The 16,651-nt window shown below is 39.1% G+C and overlaps 4 protein-coding genes across 4 annotated transcripts; 1 reads left to right on the forward strand and 3 right to left on the reverse strand.

Annotated features, from left to right (window-relative positions):
• Positions 1 to 545: 545 nt before the first annotated feature.
• On the reverse strand, positions 546 to 3,040 carry LOC121797895 (palmitoyl-monogalactosyldiacylglycerol delta-7 desaturase, chloroplastic-like). The gene is made up of 5 exons (XM_042196659.1): positions 2,590 to 3,040; positions 1,835 to 1,975; positions 1,609 to 1,749; positions 1,009 to 1,115; positions 546 to 939 (listed from the first exon to the last, which is right to left on the reverse strand). The coding sequence occupies exons 1-5, from the start codon at positions 2,959 to 2,961 to the stop codon at positions 738 to 740; spliced, it is 963 nt and encodes a 320-aa protein (XP_042052593.1). The 5' UTR covers positions 2,962 to 3,040; the 3' UTR covers positions 546 to 737.
• A 1,018-nt stretch (positions 3,041 to 4,058) lies between these two features.
• LOC121797894 (palmitoyl-monogalactosyldiacylglycerol delta-7 desaturase, chloroplastic-like) lies at positions 4,059 to 6,176 on the reverse strand. Its single transcript, XM_042196658.1, has 5 exons — positions 5,406 to 6,176; positions 5,192 to 5,332; positions 4,964 to 5,104; positions 4,658 to 4,764; positions 4,059 to 4,573 (listed from the first exon to the last, which is right to left on the reverse strand). Exons 1-5 carry the CDS (start codon positions 5,952 to 5,954, stop codon positions 4,375 to 4,377), a joined length of 1,137 nt encoding a protein of 378 aa, XP_042052592.1. The 5' UTR covers positions 5,955 to 6,176; the 3' UTR covers positions 4,059 to 4,374.
• Positions 6,177 to 6,311: 135 nt separating this feature from the next.
• LOC121797896 (protein POST-ILLUMINATION CHLOROPHYLL FLUORESCENCE INCREASE, chloroplastic-like) lies at positions 6,312 to 8,161 on the forward strand. The gene is made up of 7 exons (XM_042196660.1): positions 6,312 to 6,471; positions 6,837 to 6,960; positions 7,041 to 7,125; positions 7,213 to 7,291; positions 7,366 to 7,479; positions 7,561 to 7,784; positions 7,879 to 8,161. Exons 1-7 carry the CDS (start codon positions 6,378 to 6,380, stop codon positions 7,999 to 8,001), a joined length of 843 nt encoding a protein of 280 aa, XP_042052594.1. The 5' UTR covers positions 6,312 to 6,377; the 3' UTR covers positions 8,002 to 8,161.
• Positions 8,162 to 12,918: 4,757 nt separating this feature from the next.
• Positions 12,919 to 15,221, reverse strand: LOC121801639 (phosphatidylcholine:diacylglycerol cholinephosphotransferase 1-like). The gene is made up of 3 exons (XM_042201173.1): positions 14,612 to 15,221; positions 13,923 to 14,060; positions 12,919 to 13,373 (listed from the first exon to the last, which is right to left on the reverse strand). The coding sequence occupies exons 1-3, from the start codon at positions 14,999 to 15,001 to the stop codon at positions 13,041 to 13,043; spliced, it is 861 nt and encodes a 286-aa protein (XP_042057107.1). The 5' UTR covers positions 15,002 to 15,221; the 3' UTR covers positions 12,919 to 13,040.
• Positions 15,222 to 16,651: the final 1,430 nt, after the last annotated feature.

A 16,651-nucleotide genomic window follows, 5' to 3' on the forward strand; every position in this document is an offset into this window, starting at 1 on the left:
AAGTGGAATAGACTCATTGCTCGATGTGTGTCCGTACATAGCATTACCATCCAAGTTTTTTAGAAAAATTATAAATATTCCTATGTTTGAGAAAAATATAAATATTACTCCTTTCGGCTCACTCAAATATACCACATTTGTAGTTTTAGGATATCCAATTAACATAACATGTTTATAAAAATGAAAATAGCACTCTCTTTACTTTATATCATATCATATTTTAAATTCTCAATCATTTAATACACTCAACAACATTTCTTAAAATTAAATGCCAAAAAAGTAACAATGCAAATTTAAATCAAAATGGACCAACACGGGTATTGAAGCCCAATGGGCTCAATAAATCTAAATCGGATTTGAACTTGGTAAGCCTATTAACTGATAAGTCATTTTCAATAAATAATTAATTTTGTAAAAGCATCACTCTTTGTCCACAATTCCACATCATTAACTAATTAAGTTTGTTCCTTTTATAATCCACGGCACTTCCTAATATCTTGATTCTTTACAAATAATTCAACCCTAATCACGGCCGCACCTATTCACGCTTAAATAATAATAATATTATTAATAATTAATGTTAAATAGTGAACTTATATAGCCACTATTGATCATTCAATTACTAGAGAGTCTAGCTACAAGTGTTTATTAATTATTTCATTGTTCTAGTTCCCAACTTATCTCTTCTATATAGATCTCTATTATCTCTTCATATATGACTAATTTAAAGGCTTAATTTAGCTAATTAAGGCCATCTTCTGTTGTTGTTGTGCTGGTGTACATAACTTGATATGAGTGGCCAATCCAATTGCTTCAAGAACCATAATTGCATACCAAGTTGTATCAATTTGCCACCACTCTAGCCCATGTCTAGCTGAATACTCAAATGCATGGTGGTTGTTATGCCACCCCTCTCCAAATGCAAGCAATGCCACCCACCTAAAAATCATGGTTTTAATATGATTCATGACATGCACCGATGTAGTAACTCAGTAATAATAGTAATACCAATTATTGCGTGATAAATCGCCGGTGTTCCATCTCTGTTTACCCCAAATATGACAAGCTGAATTCACCAGCCAAGTGATATGATAAAGCCACACAATCCTCACACCCTACACATTTATGACATTTTATACTCTTTTAGTAGAATGAAATCACAAATAATTGAGGTAAGATTTTCGTTTTATTCACACTATTTTATTTTTTTACATATATTCTTGTTATTTGGTTCAATTTTAGTTTCACTCAACTAGCATTACTCATAAGTTAGATAAAATTTGAATTTCATGTATATATATCTAATTTGGTACTACCAAATTGTAAAGTTGGGCTCTAAATCTAATTGAATTGGTTCAAAATTTATCTATTTAATTTAGTCAATGAGATATTTGGTTGGCGCACTCAATTAACCTTCCCCTAAATTTCATATGTGCTTAATTAATTGTAAAATTATCTTTAGTCAACGAGAAATTTGCTTGGCACACACAGTTAACATCATCTAAATTAAGTATTTAGTTAGCGCACACAATTAGGTTATCCAAAATTTGATAGGTGATAATTAATTGTAGAACATGTTATAAAAGTAATGAAAATATAGTAACTTACTATTCCCCAAACAATGTAGGGAAATCCACCCATTGCATAGAGTAGAGCTCCAAGTGCAACATGATGAAGTAAATAAGTCTTTTCAAGGAACTTATAGAACGCCTGCTTCTCTAAATCTTTAACATTGCTTCTCTTTCTACACTGAAATCAAAGATATAGTATGAAATATTAAAAATAAAAACCCTAGAAAAACAAATGTGATTTTGAGGATGACAAATAATCTTACTTTTTGAGCAATATTTTCAGTGTCAAAGAGCCAACTCATGTGACTAAACCAAAACCCCCAAATTGGACTGTGTGGATCTATTTCTGAGTCAACAAACTGATGGTGGTATCTATGTAGGCTCACCCACTTAATTGGATGCCCCTGGATAAACAAATTGCAATTAAACATCAATTCTATTTCAAGGACTAATTCTATTTCTAATCAAAAATAAAAATATGGGGATTTCACCTTTTAGGTCCATAATACATGTCTCTGAAAAATAAAAATATAATCTCAAATCACGTTTTTTTTCTTTCTCTCTATTGAACCCTAAAATGAAAAATATCATCTCAAGTCAACAGGGTTCAAGGGCAAAAAGGACTTGAGATGAAATTTTACATCTTCATGCTCATGTCCCGGCGAGATACTGAAGAAGAAAAAACAGCAAAATCCGATCCAATTTATCGTAATTGACTAGTTACAATGTTGGTTAACTGTATTCTGAAACACAGGAAAAAACATCGGCTAATCAAAATCATCTATCGAGCCACGAAAAAATTAAACAATACACAAAGTTTTGTAGCTCTATTTGGAAGAAACACAATATAAAAAATTCCTAGTAGGTGCAAGCTATCCTGATGTATTGATGGGGGCTAGTGCATGCATTCAATTTATTCAAAATATGGACAATGTGAAGATTTTATAAGATTGATTGGAAAAAATCTTTTGGTGGGGGCTTGAGCCCCCCTATGGATCCATGAGAGAGAGAGGGGAACCTGAAGGGCAAGAGTGCCACAATAAGCAAAGAAATACTCAAGCCATTTGGGAATCTTGAAGCTTCTGTGAGAAAGATTTCTGTGGAAAGAGAGAGTGATTCCAAGAAGCCCAGTAATGAAATACAATGCAACAGCAACACCAAAGGCATCCCATTTGAAAGTGGAAGGAGCTAAAACACACAGCAAATGCAAAGCTGCAAGCCCAGAAGCAACCAAAATATCAAAAGAATTCCACTTTCTTCCCCAAAACACATTCCTCTTGTTCTTCACCTCTACATCAGACACCTTAATTCTGCCAAAGATTGAATCTTTTTCACCCTTTGGGGGAAAGATTAAGCCATCTTTAAGGGATCTTGCGTTTTCCGCAGACATCTATCTGACTTTTAGTGGCTTAAATCTATCTTTGGTATATTTGGGTTTACCTATGCTTATATACGGCTTTGAACTTTGTTTCAAGAATTTACATGAAATATTGGTAATTTATAGTAAAATCTGCAATATATATATATTTTCAATGATAAAAATGTATTTAGATTTAGGTCTGCGGCCAACTCCTCTGGATGACTGGACCATCCGAAGGGTCTAATTTCGAAAATACCATGGATTAGTAGGGGTTGGACCATGACTGGACCATCCGAAGGGTCTAATTTCGAAAATAGACCTCCAAGGTGAATCTTGGAGGAGTTGGACTTTTTTATGATCGATTGGACAATCGGCCCAATTTTTTTTTCGATCGGTTGGACCACTGGCCCAAATTTTCAGCCCAGTTATACTGCTAGGTCAATCATTTTTTTCGGTTTCAGCCCAGATATATTGCTGGGTCAGTTAAATATGACCACAGTCGGCGACCCGCTCTGATACCATGATAGAAATCCATGGGTTCCATCCTAAAACCAATTGGTGATAGGGGGAGAGGCCCATGAGACTTATACAGTGCATTAAGCTCTTTGTGTACACCGATGTGAGATATTATTATATTCATTTTTATGTTTCAATTGCCAACAATTGTTAGTCTACAAAGAAAAGGTTTCCTCTCCAAAATTGTATCACGGATTCGCCATAATATTAACATATTACATCTATGATAAATTGATAATAACTTTTAAAAACCATAATTTTGGTAATTAATGTGTGCTAGATTATGATTTTTTTTATCCACATATATAAACTAGACATTACAGATTATCATGTAGTAATAATATTGAAATTTATGGACCTTGAGGATTACTTTAATTAATTAGCAGCTCTCACCTTCGCCTTTTCTTTAAACGTGGGCTAAAACTTGAAACTACCAAACACTACAATTAAATTGTTGGTCCAAGACTAAGTTAGTATTAGCCCCTAACTTAAGCCATCAAACATCTCTTAATTAGAAGGTTATGTGTCACTAATGTTTATTTCATCACTAGAACCCTAAAGTGCCATGTTAGGAAGGACAGATATAAACATATACTACTAGAATGTTGATGGGAAAAACAAATTGCCATGAGTGCCATGTTATTAGTTAAATTATATACCACTATTACACCACTACTAGTTTGGTTCATAACCAATTTAGACTCTTAAATGCATAGAAAATCACACCACACAATTCCTACTGTTTGATTTCCCCACACCAAAAGTGAGTGCCTTAATTTCGCACAATTGTTGAACATTACTCCTCATTTTGACAATAGTCACAATACTACCAAACTCATGTACCACATTTAAATTACTTGTACAAAAGTGAGGCTCCCTCTCTCTCTTTCACTCTTCTCTCTATATATATCTATCTATCAATATAGTCTAATTTAATGCCTTCATCTTCTGCTTTTGTGCTGGTGTAGGCAACTTGACATCAGTGGCTAGTCCAAGTGCTTCAAGAGCCCTAATTGCATACCAAGTCATATCAATTTGCCACCACTCTAGCCCATGTCTAGCTGAATACTCAAATGCATGGTGATTGTTGTGCCACCCCTCCCCAAATGCAAGCATTGCCACCCACCTAAAAAATCACATTTTTTCTCCATCAAAATTTGATATACTATAAATTTCATGTAATAAAACAAGATTTGATTCGTCATGTCACCAGTTGTTCCGTGATAGGTCACCGGTGTTCCATGCTTGTTTGCCCCAAACATGGCAAGCCGAATTCACTAGCCAAGTGATATGGTAAACCCACACTGTCCTCACACCCTGCACATGTTTGATGAGTCATGAGATTTGGTTCAATTTCACATTCACACATATGTGAGGCTATTACCAACTATTCCAACAAGTGGTGTGGAATAAAATTGAACACACTAGCACATGCTATTGATGGCCCACCCGATTTTATCACTTACTATTCCAAATTATATAAACGAGATTAAATTGACCCGAGATTATAACTTACCATTCCCCAAACAATGAAGGGAAGTCCACCCATTGCATAGAGAAGAGCTCCAAGTGCTACATGATGAAGAATATAAGTGTTTTGAAGAAACTTATAGAAGGGCTGTTTCTCTAAATCTCCAACATTGGTTGGCTCCCCACACTGGAAAAGTTACATGTTCCATTTAAAACAAAAAAATGAAGACAAACAAATTTAAGAAAAGAGTGCTAAATTCTAATCTATTCTCACCCTTTGAGTAATATTTTCAGTGTCAAAGAGCCAACTCATATGACTAAACCAAAATCCCTCAATGGGGCTGTGTGGATCTTTATCAGAGTCACAGAACTGATGGTGGAATCTATGTGTGCTCACCCACTCAATTGGATTCCCCTGTTCCACAAATTGTACAAATTCAACACTAAACATCAAATTTATGTTCTTCAAAGAGAGAGAGAGAGGAAACCTGAAGGGCAAGAGAGCCACAGTAAGCAAAGAAATACTCAAGCCATTTGGGAAGCTTGAAGCTTCTGTGTGAAAGATTCCTATGGAAAGAGAGAGTGATTCCAAGAAGCCCAGTAATGACATACAATCCAACAGCAACACCAAAGGCACCCCAGTTGAATGTGGAAGGAGCTAAAACACATAACAAATGCATAGCCGCCACCACACTAACAATCCCAATATCCAAAGAATTCCACTTTCTGCCCCAAAACACATTCCTCTTCCTCTTCACCGCCACATCCGACAACAGAATTCTGCCAAAGTTTGAATCTTTTTCATCCCCAGATAGAGGGATCGACGCTGCACGCACAATTGGACTCGCCCTTTTGATCTTCACATCTTTTCCTCGGGAAAAGAAGCTATCTTTGAGGGAATTTTGTGGGAATCTTGCGTGTGATGCGAAATGTATCGAATTTTGATGTGTTCGTGTGATTTTCAAGGGGTTGAATCTGTAAAGAGATGGGGATTGGAAGGGCTTCAGCTTGGACGGTGGTGGCGCCAAGAGAGCCATTTTTCTTGGCGTGGGTTTGAGTTGTGTGAGATGCGAGGCTTATATAAAATTGTGGGGTTGTGTGAAAACTGAAAAGTTTGAATATTTATTTTCAAGAATTTGATGTCATCGAAGTGTAAATGGACGGAGAAAATAAAATGCAACGTGGCAACGAAGGTGATTAACTGATAAGGCGGTGGGAGTTTTATAGGGTTCAATAGTGGAATTAGAGATTTTGGATATTGAGGGGGTTCTGTTATGACAATGAAGTCAAGATTTCTCTTTTTTCCTTTTTTTTTGCCTTTTTAATTAAAGATATTTAATATGCACCATTTTTGTCATTTTCTTGTATATGAGATATTTTGTTTATGAGTGGTTGCCTTTAAATTCCCAGATTATGCTATCCTTGTATATCTGAATCAAAATTTTCTTGAGCTTGCAAGAATGGCTGCAGCAACTGCTACAACAAGTGCATCACTTTTCAATTCTTCCAAGCAAATTGCATCTACTTCTGGTGGTGTTCCTTCAAGATCACATGGTATGCAATCTTTTGCTTTTGATTGATGCAATTCTTATTCTTTTTCACTTCGTCATGAAGTTAAAATCAGTTGGTGGATTTCTAGATTGATTTGATTCACACAAGCATTGATGTGTTGATTTGTAGCTTTCACTTCAAGAAATAAGGATGTAGTCTTGATGTTGATAGATATTCTTGAATCAATTGGCCGATAGCTTTTGAGAACTGATTAAGTGATCTCTATCTCTTCCTTGTATGGCTGTTTCATCAAGATTTAATCTTTTTCTGTATGAAAGAGAGGGATTAGGATTTAAGAGTTATCTCGTGATGTTTACTATAGTATTGAGACCCTATTAACTTAACACCATCGTTATGTTGAACTGCAGCTGTTCGATTCTTCGGTGCTCCTGTGCGGATCAGTGATCCGATCAAGAGAAAATCGAGCACGATCAGTGGGAAAGTCACTGCTGCAGCTTCGGTTGCAGCACCTCCCGCTGAGGAAATTAAAGAGTGAGTTCCTGAAAAAATTCATTTACTAGTAGTAGTAATATGATTGCTTGTTGTATTGATGAATTCACCTCGCTATCCAGATATGTGCTTCCTTCGTGGGCTGAATTCGATCTTGGAAGAGCTCCTGTGTACTGGAAAACTATGAACGGCCTGCCTCCTACAGCAGTATGCAAACGCCCCCCTCAAAAACTAGTCCTTTTTCGAGTTTTCACCACTTGTTGTATTCCTATCTAATGTAGCTGCATTTGACAGGGGGAGAGGCTGAAGCTGTTCTACAATCCAGCTGCAAGAAATCTTGTTCCTAATGAAGCCTATGGAGTTGCTTTCAATGGTGATTATTAACATCTAAAAATGTAATGCAGTTTTTTTGTGATGTAGTTCTATTGATGAATAGATATTTTGCAGGAGGGTTCAACCAGCCTATCATGTGTGGTGGGGAGCCAAGGGCAATGCTCAAGAGAGTTAGGGGAAAAGCCGACCCCCCTTACTACACGATCCAAATATGCATCCCAAAGCACGGTATACATCCACCTTTCGTTGCAGTTTCTTAGCTTTGAAATGGTGGATACTTGTCTGAGCTAGCTTGTGTTGGTTATGCAGCATCGAGTTTAATATTCTCGTTCACGAATGGTGTGGAGTGGGACGGCCCCTACCGGCTGCAGTTCCAAGTGCCCAAGGCGTGGAGGAACAAACCAACGGAGTTCTTCACCGAGGGCCTTGCTGAGGAGTTGAGTAGAGAAGGTGCATGTGAAGAGGTCATATTTCCAGATACTAATGTGGTGGTGACAAGCTGTGCCATGGTTGGCAACTTATCAGTCGAAGGCGTAAGTCATCGTTGAATCTCTCTCAGATATATATATATATATCTTTGTGTGTGTGTGTGTGTCTCTCTGATGAGAAGTTGTGTGTTGAATGCAGGGGGATAGGTGCAATCTTGATTTGGTGCTTGGATGTATGGATCCAGGGTCACCTATGTTTGATCCACTGGCTAATGTGGATGATGGTTCTTGCCCTCCTTACTCTGATTCTGAGGATTCTTAGACATCTTAGTTCCCATTTGTTTCCACTCATGATCACTGTTGAGACACAAGTATCAAATCCATGTTTTAGGTTGTATATACATATGTATAACTCACATTCCCACCATGTAATAGTAGTCACTTTCATTTGAAATATACACATATTCATAGCCGCCATTAAATTGAGATTATGAAAAACAGTTTCCTACTCTTTTTTTTTTGTTACAGTTTCCTACTCTCTTAAGTCTTAATAACACAGTTCATAGTTTAAGGTGATTGTGTTGATTAGTTTTTCATTTATTTTTTAGTAGTACTCCATTTGTCCGCCATTAGGAGTCTCATTCTTTGACAGCACGGGTTTTAAGAAATGTTAAGAAAACTAGGTGGAGAAGAGTTAGTGAAATATGGATCTCACTTGTATATATTAGTTTTAAATGAAATATGAGTGGAATGTACTATTTATGATAAAAGTGAATCGAGCCTCCTATTCACGAACGAACTAAAATGGAAAAATGAGACTCCTATTCGCGGGCATAGGGAGTATATTTGAAGTACTAAAATAACATAACCTTCTAATGAAGTGTGTGTGTGTGGTGGTATATCGTATTGGGCAAGACTTATCTAGTTTAATGTTTGACTGCAAAGTGCAGATGTCTTAGTAAAGCAAATTATGTACTATTGATTTCAACATTGTTAAAGAGTGGATTTCTTAAGTTTGAAACAAAGATACAGATGAGAAAGTTGGAGTAAAAACTGAACCTACCCCACTAATTCAGTGTGGAGCAAAGTTGGTGAAACGTATTGATTTCGCAAGTTTTAGTAATCTTTACTTATGGATTTGTGATTGAGTTGGAACAAATAGTGAATTTAGCTTTCTTTACACCCTTTTTTTGTATATTAGTGAGAGTAATACGTACATAGTGAATAGAGTGAGTTAAGAGCATCCACAACCGTGCTCTTGCCAGCGGCACGGTTGTGGGCCCGGGCGGTACTATTCATGCTTGCTCTCTGGCAAAAGCACAACACCCACAACTGTGCTCTTCCGCAAGGACGAGCACAATTAATTTAAAATTCAATTAAACAATAACATTTCCATAATATTAAAATTCATTTAAAAACCACAATAAATATTACAAATGACAAATAAAATTAAACATTACATAATTAAAATCCTAAAAATGAAAAATTACATAATTAAAATCCTAAAAATTAAAAAAACCACTACTCGTTGACGAATTTCGCCCACATGTGGTTGATTAGGTCTTCTTGTAGTTGATTGTGGATTCGAGTATCGCGCATTGTGTGTCTTGTCTCGATCCTCTGGCCAACCGTCGTATACTCGCCTCGGCGTGGGGGAGACCTCGCTGTTGAGCTTCCGGCTTCGTCCTCGTCGTAGAAGCTAGCCGCCCTCGGCCCTTCGTCGGCTATAATCATGTTGTGTAATATAATACACGTGAACATGATGTCGGCGATATTATTCACGTACCACAGCCGAGCCGGGGCCTTTACAATGTTGAATCGAGCTTGAAGGACCCCGAAGGCTCTTTCGACGTCCTTCCGCGCTGACTCTTGACGCTGCGCAAAAAGAACCCGTCTCGGGTCGTGCGGGTTGTGGAGCGTCTTCACGAACGTCGACCACCTTGGGTAGATACCATCGGCGAGATAGTAACCCATGCGGTATGTATTTCCGTTGATGGTGAAGTCGATCGCCGGTGCTACACCATTCATCACATCATTGAAGAGTGGTGAAGAATAGAGCACGTTCAAGTCGTTGTTGGATCCGGCAACGCCGAAATATGCATGTCAAATCCATAGGCGATAGTCGGCGACCGCCTCAAGGATAAGTGTTGGGCCGCCGCCTTTGTGACCGCTTAAGTGTTGCCCCTTCCAAGCAGTCGGGCAATTCTTCCACCTCCAATGCACACGTACACTTCTGCAACGCCGTGATACTTTGCCGGCCGGCTGCATCTACACCTGTTTGAAAGTATTCAACACGTGCGGACAATGTGTTGACAATTCGCATGAACAAGCGCTTTGACATGCGAAAACGGCGCCTGAAGTAATCTGCCGGAAACCGCGGATGGTCGGCAAAGTAGTCGGCAACGAGCCTTTCGTGGGCTCCCTCCCGGTCACGATGGATGTAGCGGCGATTTGATCTAGTGCGTTGAGGAGGATGAGCGGGGGTATTCACCGCGACATATGCTTCGTAAGCGTCACGATGTTGTTCGTAGTATTCTTGTTCTTCGCGCTCCGCTTCCGCCATGAGATGAGTGAAATCCATTTGATGTTTTGAGTGAAGGTTGAATGTGTTGATAGTTTGTATAAGAATTATGAATGAGAGATGAATGAGAGATGAATTGATGTGATGAATGAGTGATGAATGTGTGTATTTATAGATGATTTTGGGGAAAAAAATAGAAAAAAATCAAAAATTTCAGAAAAAACAGGAAAAAAAACGGCCATATTTTTGGGATTTGGAAAATATTTTTTTTTTTATTTTTTATCATTATTTATAATTAAATACCGATTTTTTTAAAAAAAAATAAAAAATGTTTAAACACAACGGCTATGCCGTTGACGAATGGGAGCGCGCCACGTGTGCGTCCGCTGGCACGGACGTGCTCGATACATCGAGCAGCGCCGTGCCAGCGGCGCGAGCGCAGAGGCGGCGGATGGCGTCCGTGCCAGCGGTGCGGACGGCGGTGGCGACGGACGCCACCGCTGCGCATGCTCTAAGGGCATGAATAACCCAGTCCCCATTTCCGGCCCCAAGTCCCCTCCACGTCATCATTCCTCTATAGTTGCGGCCCAGGCCCCAACTACTCTAACCCTGCATGCCACAACCCGGGCCGCAACTAATAAATGACACTATTCACAACTTCAACCTATTTTACACTTAAAATAAAAAACGCCGGAAATTTATAACACGAAAAATTTCATTTATAACGCGAGAATTTCATTTTTAATACAAATACAATAAATTATAACCTAAAAATATAAAAAAATTAGAATATTAAAAAAATGCAAAAAAAATAAATAATGCAAATCTGCCCACGTCGCCCCTCTCCCTCCTTCTTCCTCTCCCCCTCCCTCTTCTTCCTCTTCCAAAATGTAAAAATTCAGAAATTGCGGCCCGAACCCCCTTGCCCCGGAAGCTCCAAGCCGGCCCAGGCCGGGACGCGGGACCGTCACCGAGCCGCAAATGCCGCCCCGGGACCGGCCTGGGCCTTGACTCGCGAGTCCCGGCCCGGCCCGGCCCCTTGCGTTATTCATGCTCTAATGATTTAACATTACGTACGAATAAAGAAAAAGAAAAAGAAAAGAAAAAAATAACAAGTGGGGCAGCAAGAAAACATAACACCCAACAAACAATCACGAAAAAAACAGTAGCACATCATAACAGGTCACAAAAGTATAATCCAATCCAATCCAATCCAATCCAATCCAATCTCATACCCATCATTCTAGCAAAAACTCAAATAATTAGAAATCGAAATAACCAAAAGAACATACAGAAGCTATGATGTTAATGAAAAACAAAACCAAAGAGAAATTAAGATCGTCATAGTATGATGTTTCATTAGGCAACTAGTAGGGGATTTAAGTTGAATAGGAGTTGGTCAATTTATTAGACTTGAGGATGCTAAATGAGGCTCTTATTGATGATTGTGGAAGCATACGTAGAATTGAATAACCACAAAAATTAAAGAAGCAAAAAACAGAAGCCACTAAACCAGCATGTTGAAGGAAAACCTTTCCCATTAGATCACGTTTTAACAGGCAACACTTTTGTTTAACACTATTGCGTGTTTTGAGTGCTCAAGAAAACAGATTTCTTTCGTTAATTGTTTAACGATTTATTTATAACATTATTTTTATGTTTAGAAGAAAATATATAAGTCCCCTATCAAATTATTTTTAACACTGAACTTTTTCCACTTGTAATTCAATTACTCAATTTTGAGATTTTTTGCAAAAATACCAATATGGTCATAGTATAAAAGGCGTTTATGTATGTCTTAAATTAATAATTGACGTATTTTGTGCCAACGAATTTAATTAAATTTAGTATTTCCATTTGTTTACCCCAATAGGTGTTGACAGTTATTGGATTGATTTATTTGCCTACAAATTAAATGATAACACAATGGGAAATTTGGCCTCAAATTAACCTTAACATGTGTAACCATTTCATTTGAGTAGTTGGGCAACCTAACTTATCCTTTTCCATACGCCTTTTTTAATTAAATTCGATGGATTATATTAAATGAGAGAGTAAAGAAGAGTAGGGATAAAGTTTTATGAATTGTTTATTTTGTTGTGGATGATATGAGAGCCTGAGACTACATATTTTCTAAGCTTTAGAAAAGTATATTGGTGTGTAAATGTAAATGTGTAACAAGTAAACCATACTATTAATAAAAATGTTAAGAGTAGATAGAATCAGAAACTATATCTATTTCTATTATGCATAATATAATACTCTTATTGTTTTATTTTGTCCTCTGATTATTAAGAAAATATTCTTCTTCTTTTAGAAAGTCTCTCATCTCTGAGGCTATTTTTGGTGGATTTCCCCAAAAGAACTCACCAAAATACTCCCTCCGTCCCGGATAATTTGTCCCATTTTTCCATTTCGGTCTGTCCCATATAATTTGTCCCATTTCACTTTTACCATTTTTTATAGTGAACCTCATATTCCACTAACTCATTTGACCCACATTCCACTAACTTTTTCAACTCACTTTTCATTACATTTCTTAAAACCCATGTCCGGTCAAAGTGAGACGAATTATCCGGGACGGAGGGATTATATTCTTTTATGCATACACCAAGACATGAATACTTAAAAAAAGAAGACACTTTAAACTCGATAGGATTCTCCCTTGTATAATTCAAGTTTAATATTCCCGAATTAGAAACTATTTCTGCAAATAGGTAAGACTCAACTCAGATGGTTTTTATATACGAACAAAACTCTTGACTTGCATAAGACATGTCATCATCACAAATCATGCATTTCAAACAACTCTGGTTTAACATCTAATACACAACTTCCCTCTACTCGAGAGACTTGTACAAACCACCATTCCCATTGCCATTACACATTGCAGCTGCTCTGGTGATCTTACTGTCTTCATACTTCCCGGCCAGGGAGTCGAACAGCATCCCCGCCCCAACCCCCACGGCCAGGTCGATCGTGTAGTGACCTCTTGTGGTCAGCAGCCTGATCGCTTGCAACACGTTGAGGATGTCGAATGCGTAAGCTAGTTCCCATCTCTGCATCCGTTTCATGTCTAGTGATGCGATCACCGAGGCTGCAACGTGCCCCGAATAGAACAGGAAAAACGACACGTTCCCCACCGGAAAATCTGCACCTGAACCCAGGAATCCCTGCCAAGAAAAATCAAATTTTTGTTGCCAACATCCATTGTAGCAGATCCTCTGTTCTACTCTGTTTTCTCTTTATAACAGTACATGGGATTATAAAATCTAATTTGAAACTCATTACTAGAATTTTTATATTTTTAGAGCATTCTATGTGGTCTACATCTGCATTAACTGGGGATGTCCATATCTTCAAGACAAACAACTACAACAGAATCTTTAAAATGAATCAAGATGTGGCCCATGTCACACATGGGGTTGAGCTAATAGAATTAAATATATACATGTAGATATTCTTGGCGTTATGTCCACCACTTGAATCTTGGGCAGACACTGCACAGCCCTTTAATCTATATCCAACTACGGAGTACTCAACAATGAGTTAAATTACAAGAATTCTTTAATAATGATACTGTATTGAAGCATGATTAATTGGACCTAATTAATGTAATTGTGGTGACATGAGGTCAATGCTCCTCAGTATACAAGTCCAAGATTAGAATAATGTATAAATATAATATTTAAAGATGATGATAATCATATTTAAAAGAGAACCTGAGGCAAAGGAAGCTGTGTGGCGTATCCAAGAATTCCTCTACATGTGAACATGAAGAGTGCTGAAATGGTGGCTCTTGGCCTTCCCTCAATCACCCATGTCCATATAATATATGTTGTCTGCATCCCAACAAAAACCTAATTCCCCAAATTCAAGTATCGTAATGTTAGTAAATTTCAAAATCCATGCCCTTTTACACAATCACAGAAGTAAGAAAATTTGAAAAGCTTGCCTAACTAAAGATAAAGCTAGAAACAGTTGAAATTTAGGGCAATGGCATCATTCTTCCTTTCCAATTTGCCCAATTGGCCAAATGAATAATGAGAAGCAAAAATAAAAATGTACTCCTATAATGCTAAAAAAGTATAGTCTTTTTTAGCTTGATAATAGTATTGATTTGTGAAAGTGAGATATCCGAAATTACAAACCCTAATCCCCAAATTCGAAAGAAAAGTAAAAACAGAAAGATACAGCTCATTTACACCTGTGACGATATCAACATCAAAGGACTAAGAAAATGTAGAAAATAATGAGAGAGAGAGAGAGAGAGAAAGGGGGGGATGCAAATCAACATCAAGAGAAAAAAAAAGGGGGAGGGGGAGATTGATTTCATGTGTTTGCATGTCCAGAAATTGAAATGCATTTACAAACCAAATCACAAACACATTGAATAGAGAAACGCACATACCGTGTTGAGGCCGGCGAGAAGCGTGTTGAGGGCGGGGCGGGCGGAGAGGAGGCGGTGGAGGGTGGCGGTGGCGGCGAATCCCAGATCGAAGGGCGGGGCCATGGGAGGGATCATGCGGAGGGTGTATTCGACGGCCATGAAGAAGAGCAGGGTGACGGCGAAGGCGCAGGGCAAGGGGTGGTGTCGCAGCACCCCCAGCGCGTCCGCCGCCGTCCATTTCAGGAAATGGGCGTCGGAGAGATTCCTGGCATGGAATGCGGTTGCGGTTGGCGGCGATTGCTTCTTGAGCATGTCGGGATCCGGGGTGGAGAGGGAGAAGTGGTCGTTTGCAGGTTTGGATTTGGCGCTGGGAGGCGAACGAACGCGGGTGGTGGTGCTGATTCCGTTCATCTGTGGCGGCGGAGGTGTTGGAGATAAGCCTTGGGAAGAAGTAGTGGTGGATGAATATATAGGAGGGGGAGGGGTCCTCGATGACGGAGCGCACGAGGCCGCTTTATTAGTGCCAGATTGTCTGTGTGTGTGTGAGAGAGAGAGAGAGAGGGGTGGAGATGGAGAGAGATTGGGGCGGAAAGAGTTGCACTGCGGACTTGTCACTGTTCAAAGTAGAAGAGGTTATTGTGACACGTCCTCAAAAAAAAGACTAAAATCTGAAAATGGGTCCTCAACGTATGGCCCTTTTTTATTTTGATCCAAAACATTATCTTTTGAATTATTCAGTCCCTCACATTTGAAATCGGATCACATTAGGTCCATTTTGGACGGTTCCGTCAAATTTTTGACGATTTTAACTATCGGGTCACAAATCCATCACTAATTGGGAAAAACTGGTCCGTCACTAACTAAGAGAAACTGATCCGTCACTAATCCCAATATATTGCATAAACTCCATAAATAATTTACTATTCATCAATTTTTAAATGGCGGAATGGGAGTAAAATTTAAAATGAATTGATGGAGAAAGGATAACAATGGTATCTTCCCCAACAGAAAACTTCCCCAGTGTCCATTTCAGTTAAAAATTAGTTAGATCTCAACTATCCAAAAAATCAAAAATGCAACGACGGCAATTCCTCAACAATCCAATGGAATCTCTTTCAGAAGAGATCATCTTCACCATCCTCGACTACCTCGATTCTGCCTCCTCCAAATCCTTCTCCGCCACCTCCGAATCCTTCCACTCCCTCGAATCCCGCCACCGCAAAACCTCAAGCTCCTCCACCCCGACTCCCTCCCGGCGGCCCTCCGTCGCTACTGCCGCATCCGCCGCCTCGATTTCACAAACTGCCCCAGCGCCGACGACGGTGTGATCTCCACCGCCGCGGAGGCCTACTATGCGACGCTGAGATTCGTGGATCTGTCGAGATCGAGGCTCTTCACGCACGCGGCGCTGTCGCTGCTGGCCGCGAAATGGGGGGGCTGGTGGAGCTGGATTTGAGCAATGCGACGGAGCTGAGGGATGCGGCGGCAGTGTCGGTTGGTGTCGGTTGTGGATGGGAAGGTGCCGGTTGGTGTCGGATATTAGGATTGGGTGCATTGCTGTTGGATGTAAAAAGCTGAAGCTGCTTTCTTTGAAGTGGTGTGTTACAATCACTAATCTTGGTGCTGGATTGCTTGCTAATAAATGCACTCTCCTTTGTGCTTGGGGACCAAAATCAAAATCAGTTTCTTCTCGACTAAAGGCCCAAAATGGTCCTTTATTTTAGCATATACCATAAATCCATTTTGTGACGGATTTGTGAGGATCAGTTTCTCCTAGTTAGTGACGGATTTGTGACCCGGTAATTAACACCGTCAAATATTTGACGGAACCGTCCACAATGGACCAAATGTGATCCGATTTCAAATGTGAGGGACCGAATAATTCAAAAGATAATGTTTTGGATCAAAATAAAAAAAACGCAATATGTTAAGGACCATTTTGAGACTTTAGTAAAAAAAATGATGACATTGAATTTGGAGATTAAGAGCACTTCCCTACGGACTAGCACTAGGACTTCCCAAAAACACATTATGTCACGTCACTAGGACTTCCCACCCCAC

Source organism: Salvia splendens, chromosome 4 (assembly GCF_004379255.2).
Source record: "Salvia splendens isolate huo1 chromosome 4, SspV2, whole genome shotgun sequence".
Taxonomy (NCBI): domain Eukaryota; kingdom Viridiplantae; phylum Streptophyta; class Magnoliopsida; order Lamiales; family Lamiaceae; genus Salvia; species Salvia splendens.